Below are 12,279 nucleotides of genomic sequence, written 5' to 3'. Positions count from 1 at the left end.
AAAAAAGTTCAAACAAGACTGGACAGTTCGATCAAGGTTTGAGAAAAGTTTAAGCAAAAACCAAACAAAATTAAATCAATGTTTAAAAAGTGTTCAAGATTGTTCAAATATTACTCAAATAGAGCATAAATGTGATTAAAAATTAATATATTATACTCGCCATCTCTTTTGAAATTAACTCATTTAAATTATCTTGCTGTTATTATGCAAATGTCTGCTCTAATTATATTTGTATAGAGATTTGGCCACATCTAGAGCTGAAAGAGTGATGGAGAAAATTATTACACACAATTTAGGGTTAATGATATCATTGTGTTCAACATGTCATTACTAAATTTTTTAAAAATCAGTATTTGGAAGGGCTGTTAAATATCAACGCAAATGTGAGTCTATTAATTATATAATTTTGTTAGCCAAAATTTTAAAATAATTTTGATTACTCCATTAATTTTCAACAATATAAATTAAACTCATTACTACAAATTAAAAATACCAATTATTACTTGATGAAATTGTTAGAATCGAGATGGTCTTGAAAAGTTCCTTTATGGAGCTATTAACCAAAAATTTGGACACTTTATAGTGATATTATTAGATTATAACGGCCTATGCCATTATTACTTATTATTTAATTTTATTTCATGAATATGTATTTACTTTATTATGTTTTATTTTCTTTCCTATTGCTCCACACCTTCCTAAACTCCTCCATCTTTAACTCAATTCAAAATTCCTACTCATAACCTACTAACTAACAATGGTCGTGAGGTTGCTCTTGTTGATCCAACCATACGTGGGACGTCGTGGACCTTCCTCGAGGTAAGAAATCTATTAGGAGCCAATGAATTTTTAGCACCAAGTTCAACTTTGACGGATCCTTTGATCGCAACAAGGTAAGATTGGTGGTCAAAGAATACTCACAGACATATGAAGTTGACTATGACGAAACATTTGCTCCTGTAAGTAAGTTAAACACTATTCGGGTCATATTGTCACTTGCGGTGAATATGAATATTCCAACTAGATGTCAAGAATGCATTCTTGAATGGTGATCTGGCCGAAATATACATGACCCTCGCTCTGAGTTTTGATTCAATTGCCTCCAAAGGCCAAGTGTGCAAACTACGAAAGTTCTTTTATAGGCTAAAGTAGTCCCCAAGGGCCTGATTTGACAAGTTCACAAAAGTGATCGTGGGCCATAGTTTTATTCAGGCTCAATCATATCTTAGTCTCATCTTCTGGTGCTCCTCCAATGGCTAGGTATCCTTATTGTCTATGTTGAGGATATTGTTCTTACAGGTAACGATCTCCCAACATTGAAGTCCTTAAAAAACATTCTTACTTCGTCATTCGAGATGAAAAATTTGGGATCTCTCCGGTACTTCTTAGGCATAGAAGTGGCCCTGTCCTCTCAGGGAATTTGCTTATCTCAGCGTAAATATGTGATTGATCTCCTGACAGAGAATAATCTTCTTATGTGCAAACTTGTTGTTGTTCCTATGGATCTCGATTAAAAATTATCTGACATTCCTAATGTCGTACTTGTCACCAAAACTCATTACAAGCGCCTTGTGGGAAAATTCATCTACATGACTCATACTCGCCTCGACATATGCCACGAGCACCACCTCCAAGTTCTAAGTCAATTCATGCATGACCTATACAAGCACCACCTTCAAGTTGTCCACCGGATTCTCCACTATTTAAAAGGTACACTGGGCTCACGTTTGTTCTTTTCCCGCCACACCTCTCGGTCAATTGTTGTTTATACAGACGTCGGTTGAGCCGGATCAGTTCATGATCGACGTTCCATATCGGGGGTATTACTCATTTGTATGGGGCAATCTTATCATGCGGAAAAACACAGTCTGTGATCGCCCAAAACAGCGCTGAAGCTAAATTCTGATCTAGATCCATAGAAATCTGTGAAGCTCTCTGGTTACACATCATGCTCATATGTCAACCTCAGTCCCGCTGCAATTATTCTGTGATAATAAGGTCGTCATTAGTATTTCACAACCCGGTCCAATATGATCGTACCAAACATGAGGAGATTGACAAACATTTCATTATGATAAAGATTGAGTCCGAGGAAATTTGTGTTCCATATGTGCCCTCCAGTGGTCAATTAGAGGACATCTTCACCAAGAACCTGCCACACTCTTTGTTCGATGACTTAAAATCCAAGTTGAACATAACTAGCAGCTATGCTTCAATTTGAGGGGGAGTGTTAGATTATAACGGACCATGTCATTAATACTTAAGAACACTCTTGATTAAGAATGTTCTGCGCTTATTTTATAGTTTAGGTTCATTCAACACAAGATTCATAGATTGAGATCCTTTAAACAAAGGAATTAGAATATCATCTAAAAGAAGGATTAATGAGTCCTTGGGACTACATGGGTGTGTGGTGTCAACTCAATAGCGGACACAATCGTGTGTGGGTTGTCAAGGAACATTGTGATCAGATTATGTTGGCACCTTCCTTTTAGAGAAGGCTTAAAGTTCATGATTAGAGATAAGCCTATCACGAAAACACTCAGAGGGGAATATGTCTTATAACTTCACAACAATTACATGGGTGATTAATTGCTGCCCATAATCACGTGAATTATAAAAGAATGATAGGACTAATGATCTTTCTTTAATTATAACCACTATCGCTATGCCGTTATTACTTATATTTTTTATTTTATTTACTGATTATATTTTTCCTCCTTCGTTTTATTTTATTTTATTTTTTTTCCTTTTATTTTATTCTGTTTTTATTGTTTTTCATTATTATGCCTATTGTAATTAGGTTTAAATACCCCTCCTCTTATCAATAAAGGTAGGCTGGTCTTATCCAAATCTCAATAGAAATAAATGTGGTCAAATATGGGGAATTTATAGGGATACAATGAGATATCTTAAGTACTATAATGAATGAAAAATTATTGGTTTCATCAGTAATAAGTAATGAAACACTCATCTGAGACATGATAAGCAGTCCAACTTTGCTTTGCTGCAAATATTGTGATTATATTTAGTTGTATCAATACTTTTATCTTTTTATGTTATATTTATTGTAATTGTACTCGTTATTATTAGAAGAACACTGCAATTGTTTTCACTCAAGGTAATGCTTCTCATTATGATATGTTATAGTTATGGTATTATGCCTTATTTGAATCTTGTTCTACACAAACCTATCTTTGAATCAGAACATAGCTTTGAATATGATACAAATAATGTTCGAATAGAACTAAAAAAATTCTAGTATATGGTCTCAATCTTGATCAAAGTAGTTTGAATCACGTTCATATCAATTTTGGTCATGATAAACTTAAAAAAGTAGCCAGCAGTAAGAAACCAGGAGTATTTTGGTTTGCAAAAAACTTTCAAATATATTTTTCAAATAAATAAATAGTAAGTATAATTCTCCAATTTCTGCTGTGATAGGGCATATAAAGTCAAATTTCATTAATCGTATGAGGACAATGTGTCCTCATAAATTTTTTGAGGAATGCCTCAAAAAGCACCTTCATGATCATGATCTCTTTTCATTAAAATTTGTAAAGCAAGAAAAAGTCTCTATCGAGGACAGAAACTTATTTTTGGATAAGAAAATAGAGTAACACATAAATTTCTTCGCATTAACATTCATGCATCTTTTATTAGTAAAGAAAATTGGCTTGTATCTGACAAAAAGTTTCAAACTATAGCACAAAACTTGATATCAAAACTACAATACTTCGATTTAAAAAGGGGAGCACTTTTCACAACATGACTAAAAGAGCAGATAAAAGACATTATAAATAAAAATTATGCAAAAAAAATATATTATACTTCAAAATTCTTAAACTTATGTTGAAATGACTATAATATAAAAAAATTTTAAATCTCATCCTGACCCAACTTTTTTTAGAAAAGTAGCTTTATAATTTTAGCATCTCATATTATACTTAACGGAAATAAATAAAAACAGATGATTCATAAAAAGTAATCCCATATGATTGGGATATGACTAATGGTGAGAAATTCTCATACATTTTCTATAAATTATTTGCAAGAGTTTGACTTCTTTGTAATAGTTATAAACGACTAGGGATTTTTTATTTGTTTGAATTAATTTCAGCAAAAGATAAATTACCTCTGATAGACTGTAGGAATGAGAAATTTGAATCTTAATCAAACCCTTTGATAGCCAAGAAAGCAGCTCCTTCAGAGAGTCTTCAAGAATTTTGGGCTGATGTATTCTATGGCTACCCCAGTAAAGTCCATGAACAGTCCAGTTCTGATAATCAACATCAAATATTCATAAAATGTAAGGATATTTTGAAGAATAACATCACAAAATTTTCTTTTTAACACATTGTAACGTTGCTGGACGGCAAAACAAGAACTGTTAATTATTTAATGTAAAAAGCGCAGATAATACTGATGATCCAGAGAAAGATCTTAATGCTAAAGCAAAGTTGTTGCATTGTCAGTTCCATTGTTTCTGATCCAATCTAGGATGAGATGCAAGATAAAACATAGAAATATCCGCAATTCATAAATTACAAACGCAAAAAATTTGGGAAAAAATTATTGCTTTTAATGTAAAGACATGAAACATATTTTATTCATTCCTAAAGACAATTTAATAATCTTCAAAATCTGAGATTTTATAAAAAAAAATATTGACAAATATGAAATTTCGGTAAAAAACTAAGTTCCTGCTTCAAAAAATATTATAATTAACATGAAAATTTTTTAATCAAAATGTAAAACCAGCAAATAAATAATTTAAGATACAAGAATAAGGATAAAAATCACCCCACAAGAATAAAGCCTCAAGCCAGTACATGGTGCCTACCATTGGATGCAGTTGTCCATACATGTAAATACTCAAAAAACACAAGTAACAATCACTCATGCAAGGGCCAATAAAACTAGATATTGCATTTCACTATTTCATGTTCAATGAATTTAACATGACTCATGGTCCTCTTCATAAACTTCAAAGAATATAAAATAACTAAATAAAATTTGTAAAAATTAAAAATAATAGGTTTCAATACATCCAATATGAATCCTTGGTAGGCTCTTCTCATAAATTAACTTTAATAATTGCTTAAGGAGCCCGCTGAAAAAGGAAGACTGTTACCCTAGCTAGACTAGAAGATACAAAGCATCACAATAACCCAGTGGAGAAAACTGTAATAGGGTATAAACAAAAACTAGGAGGAAAACATTTAATGAGAAAGCTAATAAATGAAATAACCTCTTTGCAATGCAGGTTATAGCCACGCACAAGAGCCCCAACTAATTCCTATAATATTTAAATCTTATGTGGGTACCCATCGATTAGTTAATCACATTTTGTCATAATCTAAAATTATGCAATGCAGGATATAGAGCATTTGTTTGATTCTTACTCTTCCAAGTAACTTGATTACCTCCTATAAAAATATAATTCCAAAAGATGACTTTCTGTCAGCAGTAAATTCATCAAAAATTGGCATCAACAATGTTGCAATATTAGCGCTAAGTCCGAACATACAGCCCTTTTCTTAGAGCCTTCTTGACGTGTTTGAGAAAGCTAAGAACAATATCCCATTGATTTTGTTTTGGTTAATACATATTTATAATTGCAAATGTTGTATACATTAGAAAGAAAATAAAAAAGGAAAAATTATATTTCAGGGCGATAGATGTATATTTTTTTTCCAAACTATATTCTCTCCTTATATAACGATTTCCTACTTAATGTCGTATGCTAACAGCACCAATGGAACATGAGGACTTGAGAAAGAAGATTTCTGTAATAGCACAACAAATGGCCATAAGATTTTACAAGTTAGTCATAATAAGAAATTCTTACAGTAAATTGAATATAGGGACGTTTACATATACACCACACAATTCTCATGTATTTACATATCTAACAACTAAACATTCATGTTTACATCCATACCACTCAAATCTTTAACATTACATAAAAAATATCATCATCATTAATATTTTTAAAGTAAAATACACATTTTCATGCATAGGTTTATGACACCAAAGTGTTATACGTATAAAAATAAAACTTTGTGTTAGATATTGTGTGGTATGCATGAAAATTTCCCTTGAATATATTATAATGAAACTAAATATGCGGACATAAATTGAATCTAATATGTTGTTCAAGAGATAAAATGACATTTTTGGTGCAATCAAGTTGGGCTAGACCACCTTAACAAGAGCGATGTTTGCGGGTATAACTGGTACTTCACCACTAGCAAATCCGATAACCAGGATTTGCGCTCCCCAGCTTAGAAGCTTCATGCTTTCCTTCGTAAGTTTGCCTCCAACTGGATCATAAAGAACATCAACTCCTCTAAGCCCTCGAGTCTTTAAAAACTGTCGCACGGTTTCTATTAAATTTTCATTGGTGATGTCGACAACATGATCCACCCCCATAAACTGCAACAACTTCACTTTTTCGCTCCCCCTTGAAGTTATAATGGTTCTCATATTGCTCATTCCCCTTGTCATTACTAAAAATTTAAAAAAAAAAATACAATAACTCAGCATACCTAGCAACAGCAATGACCACAGCACCACAAACCTTCCCAATCTGTACTGCTGAAAGCCCAACACCACCAGCAGCACCAAGAACAAGCAATACCTGAAATTTATGCAATCTTTGTGAGAAACAGAAATTACAGAAATGCACAACGCGTAACATGAATGATATAGCATAATCAAAACAAAACAATATTCTAAAATTTATTTTCTAACAAATTGACCCAACTAGTGATCGGAGTTTACATGAGCCACAACTTGGAAGACATTTATGCGAGTCGAAGTATTGCAAATTTATGTGAGGTCACTTTAAAGACAAGTTTTCAAAGTTCAAGCCTTTCTTTCAAGAACGGTTGCTCTAATTTGAAGAGATCTTTTCCACATCTCTTTTTTTAGTTTGTGGAACATAATTTAATCTATTTTATAGCTCTTCTCAGTTTGTACCCCTCCATATTCAAATAGTATAATTCTTTGTACCTCCATGCTTTAAATTTATATTTTCCATGCCATATCTATGTATGGTGTAAGTTTTGTTTCTCCTAGATTAAACTATAGCTCTCTTTGGCGCTCCCAAAACAACGATTCGAGCACTCTGTTACAGCAAAAGCAATGGTAGTTAGGTTATTTGGCGCTTTAAGAGCTAAATTTTAACCCATAACTGTGTTTTATCTCAATGCATAAGGTTTTTAAGTAATATAATTCTACAATATGAACCAATTGGAATAGCCCTTCATTATGAATATCTAACCTGCTGAATTTACGAAGAAATCCCAGAGAGTTGATTTTTTTTATAATCTGACCAGAAAATCTGAGATCAAATGTAAATTTTAATACTTGCAAGCATCAATGCACTAATAAATGTTTGTAATCTCATAATCCACACTCCCTTTAGATGCTGATAATTCAAGATAAAGCTCTTTACACAATTATGAGTATATTCAAGGAACAAATGTACTAATGTTCTCTTCTCGTAACCAAGGTATCGCCGATAGCATGAAATGAGGAAAGATTCCAAACATATATTTTACCTAATATGAGAAGCAGCAGTCGGTTCAAACAAAATCATGAGGTTATAGTTCAAAAATCACACATATACATACCAATTACACAAATTTTATTTCAAAACAACTGGTAAACTTACTTGCCTTGTTGCAATATTCTGATTATCAAAAGATCAACAAGAAAAGTATGCAGTTTTCCTCAATAATATAAAATAGACATGTGAATATAAAACAACTCCCGGCCAATTAAAGATGAAAAATGCTATACTCCACCAAAAATACATAAAAACTTATGTCACTCTATTGATTAATTAGATGGATTGATAAAAAATTTCCAAAAGACACTTTCTCACTTTGTTTGGGCCTCCAAAAAAAGTGGACTCAAATTTTTTTAGAGGCTTTTACCATACATGCTACCCAATTCTTATGTATTTACATATCTAAAATCTAAACTCTATCTTTTACATTTATGCCACCAAGTCTTTCATATCACAACAAAAAAATATTATTATTTTGTAATCTAAAAGGTGAAATACTCCTTTCAAGCATAGGTAAATTGGCATATGTGTAAACATTAAAGTTTAGGTGTTAGATAGGTAAAAACATAGGAATTAAGGGCTATGCATGTAAACTTTTTTTTTTTTTGTGCTTGTGCGTGTGTGCAGACTTTATTGCAGAGCATAACAAAACTCTAAAAGACTACAACACTTTTTTCAAATGTGGATATTGAGAATTGAACCTTATTTAGGCTTCTATTGGTAAAAAGGGAACATTGAATAAGTCTATGGGTTCATTATTTAGGCTTCTATTGGTAAAAAGGGAACATTGAAGAAGTCTATGGGTTCATTTGTAAAACAATGTAATACCCTATTTAAGCCCATGTTATGAATGTACAAAGTATACGTTTTGAACAATTTTTTCTTGAGTGGAAATAGAGAGGTTTTCATATATAGGCTTTAGGAGTTATCATAAACTTTAAATAACAAAATATAAATAATAAGAATAATAATTTGATTGTGCTTAATAACATCAAACCAAAATAGTTGGGATAAAAATAATATTGATGATGATGCTCAATGACATGCACAAAAAAGGAAAATTGAAAGAGAGTAGTACCTGCCCAGCTTTTAACTGCGCTCTATGGACAAGAGCCACATGTGAAGTCCCAAATGCAACAGGTAGTGCTCCAGCCTCTACTAGATCACATCCATCAGGCACTAAATATCTTTTTAATCGAAAAAAAAAATCAAAATCAGTTCTAGATTTTGACCAGCAAATCAATAGAATTATGCCCTGATTTTAGTTCCACACTAAATTGAAGTCTGAGTTAGAAACGCCAAAAAATAATAATAATAATAACAGAGTTAGGCTTCCCAGCATGATCGACCAACTAAAGAATCCTTCCGTTCAAAAAACAGTCCTAATATCAGATCCAAGAAAATCTCCACAAAATCTTACAGTTCTTTCTCATCAGCCACGATCAACTCAGCGAAGCTTCCAAGAGCCGCCATCGAGCAAACCTTATCCCCAACACTGAATCTCGTAACGCTCTCTCCGACGGACTCCACGACGCCCGAGTAGTCCGATCCCGGGATGAAGGGAAGAGAGGGCTTCTCCTGGTACTTTCCCAATATCTGGAGGTAATTGGCGAAATTAAGACTCGTAGCATAGATCCGAACCCTCACGGCAGTGGGAGAGTTGAGCTCGGGTACAGGGTGAGAGTGAGACAGAACAATCGGTGATGAATCGCATAAGGGAAGTGTTGGGTCGCCGATCGATTGGCACACCAGAGCTTCCATGAGAGTCTGTGAGTCGATCCAGAAAGAGGAAGTGTGGCGGGTGATTGCGGATTTTTGACTTTGGGGTTTTTATCTTCTTAATATATTGTTTGAAAGAGCGTCAACGTGTAAAGTGCAAAAATGATTCCGATTATTTATATTTGTTTTTTTCTCATTTTTTATGTATTTGTTAAAATATGTTTTGATTATTTTAAAAATGAATTCTAATAATTCCTCTTGTAGATCATTTCAATATATATTTTTATTTTTTATTTTCTTAGAATTAATATTATAAAAATTAAAATTAACATTTCAGCATTATTTAAAAAAATGTAATTAAGATTAAAAATAAAATTTAAAATAATAATATCATCTATTTTATGAACTTAGCTCGATGAATGTTAATCACTCAAAAATTTTATTTGAGTTTAGGCTAGGAACAAAATTGGATAAAAAAAATCTACTGAGCTACAAGCCAAAATGTTTGATCGAATTCTTTTTCGACCGGACTCCAACTTTGCTTTAAATCAGAATATTAACAATCTTAGTGATGTTCGAGCTATCAATCTAACTAATGTAGCTCGAAAATAGTTAATTGTTTGAAAATTGATTTGAATTTTAGTTCGAATCAAGATCTTATTGAAATAAATGAATCGGGCTACGAAGTTAAAATTTTGAATCGAAATTTTCTAAGCCGACCCTAGCTAAACTCGAATATAGGGGTTGGAAGTTATTATTTTTCTATTAATGTCCTCTCTTAAAAAACGACTAATACAATATAAAGTTAAAGTTTGTTTTGAGTATGTAAGAAAAAGTGTTTGGTAAGATCAATAAAAAAATTAAAATAATAGAAGTTTTTCCCATCATCCTACCTGCAACAATCAAGTAGACAAAGCAAGCGCCAAGAGAACATGACTTCAATGCATTATCATCAGCCAATTAAGGTATCCTTTGGAAGGACACCTACATTTTTTTTTTCCTTAATGAAATTTTATTAGCATGTTCTACATTAGCTTGATTTAAGTTTTTTACTTGGTTAATGAAAGTTGTCTTATAAACTAGAAAATTTAACTATTTGCCAAATGGACCCTAATTTGTTCATGACCTAAAAATGAGGATGGAAACAAGAAAGAGTAAAGAGGGAGATTTAGGAATTAAGTATTGTAATATTAAATTCCAACGACCTATCCTGCTGTCATGCTATTTATAGGGTACTACAATAATTGTAAAATGAAAAATATGCCCTCGACATTTTTATGGTAGGCTGATTTCCTTTAGTCGACCTTTGGTCAAGTTTGTCATTCGGTTTAAGCGTATAAGTTCGGCTTTTAAATGATCCGCTCCTGAGTTGATTGGTCATCCAAGTTGATCGTCTCTCTAATTGAATGGCTCTTAGGTGGCTTTCGGGTCGGTGAACCGATTGGTCCTTGTTTAGTTGGTTTATTCTTATCTTGGATATTCTTGTTTCACTTGAATCTTTTGACAAGTGTTTGACAATGAGTCATCTAATATGGTCAGTCACATTTTCTTTGTGCATTGCCTTAAAATGATAGTGATTATTATAAGATGTACATATCTTTTTAAATATGATCATATTTAAAAGTATTTGATCTAAGAAAAATTTATTTAAAAAAAAATAGGATCAAAATCTTATTTTGAATGACAATAGCCTAATTAAAATCTTAGGCATTCCTCATTCTTAGTTTTATATCTTTTCATTTGAGGTTTATTCTAACAACATTCTAAGAAATTTGAGAGGCCAAAGTTGAATTAGACAAAATAGTTCAGATCCAACTTCGAAGATCATGAGTGAACCTTTTTTAATGCTTAAACAATGTTATATCATAAGAGTAAATTATTCATGTCATCATATATTGGATTTGAACATATTGAATTAAGATTATTTTGACAGAGACTTAATGCAAAATTCGATAGAAAATCGAAGAGATGGGCTTGACTAAGATAAAACTTTTTCTTATACATTTGAACTATTTGAAATTTGTTGAGGCATAATTTGAACATGACTGGTCATCGAACGAATATTATACAAAGCAGATAATAGTCTGACTTGTGCTAATAATCAGTGTAATTTTCTTTAAAGGTGAATAAAATATCAAGAATTTGTGTGTTACCTTTGTTGAGGCATAATTTCAACATGACTGGTCATCGAACGAATATTATACAAAGCAGATAATAGTCTGGCTTGTGCTAATAATCAGTGTAATTTTCTTTAAATGTGAATCAAATATCAAAAATTTGTGTGTTACATGAAAGAAAATAGAAAGAAAACAATGTTGTGCGAGATATATAGATATATCAGTTGTTGTGGTATATATATACAAATCAAGCAGGAGAACGATCGACGAAGCGAAAAATAGAACGAGAAAATTTACACCAGAAAAGAACAACACAACGAAACACACAGATTTACGTAATTGGGCAAATTGTCTACGTCCACGGAGTTGTAGAAGATTTTACTACTTGAGGAATTTACATCAGTCGGTCACCTTGACTTACAAGACGAATCTCTCACTTCGTTGCTATCACTTCTTCTCTCTCTGTTTTTCTCTCTCTACACCGAGATACACCGAAAAAACTGTACACTGAGATACACCGAAGAAGATAAACTTACGAAAAAAATAAACCCAATTTCTCTTATGCCACAAGCCACCAAGAAGAAGCCAAGGGAGAACTATTTTCTTCTCTTCTTTCTTCTTCCTTCTGCCGCAAGGAACTACTTGCACTTTCTTTCATTCTATCCTGAGGAAGCCCGAAGAAGAACACCAACTGTGGCTTAAAAAATTTTCTTCTCTTATGTTCGCAACTTAAAGGAGACGGAAGGCGGAGTCGTTTTGGTATCTTGGAGGCAAGAGCAGCGGTTTTCGCGAAATCGCATGTCGGGATCGCGACCTTTTGCGATTGGGAGAGCGGGAGTTGGCGTCGTTTCTCGAAACATAGGA

The 12,279-nt window shown here is 32.6% G+C and overlaps 1 protein-coding gene across 1 annotated transcript; it reads right to left on the bottom strand.

Annotated features, from left to right (window-relative positions):
- Window positions 1–4,135: 4,135 nt before the first annotated feature.
- Window positions 4,136–9,434, bottom strand: LOC110025149 (quinone oxidoreductase-like protein 2 homolog; the record flags this gene model as incomplete). The annotated part of the gene is given in 5 exon segments (XM_020725483.1): window positions 4,136–4,279; window positions 6,208–6,466; window positions 6,552–6,643; window positions 8,658–8,766; window positions 9,000–9,434. Coding segments are annotated over 5 exon segments (945 nt in total), but the record flags the coding sequence as incomplete, so codon positions are not given.
- Between the last annotated feature and the right edge of the window lie 2,845 nt (window positions 9,435–12,279).

This window comes from Phalaenopsis equestris, unplaced genomic scaffold (genome assembly GCF_001263595.1).
Source record: "Phalaenopsis equestris unplaced genomic scaffold, ASM126359v1 Scaffold000002, whole genome shotgun sequence".
Classification (NCBI taxonomy): Eukaryota; Viridiplantae; Streptophyta; class Magnoliopsida; order Asparagales; family Orchidaceae; genus Phalaenopsis; species Phalaenopsis equestris.
Note: the sequence above shows the minus strand (reverse complement) of the source record. Positions and strands in the feature narration are given on the sequence as shown.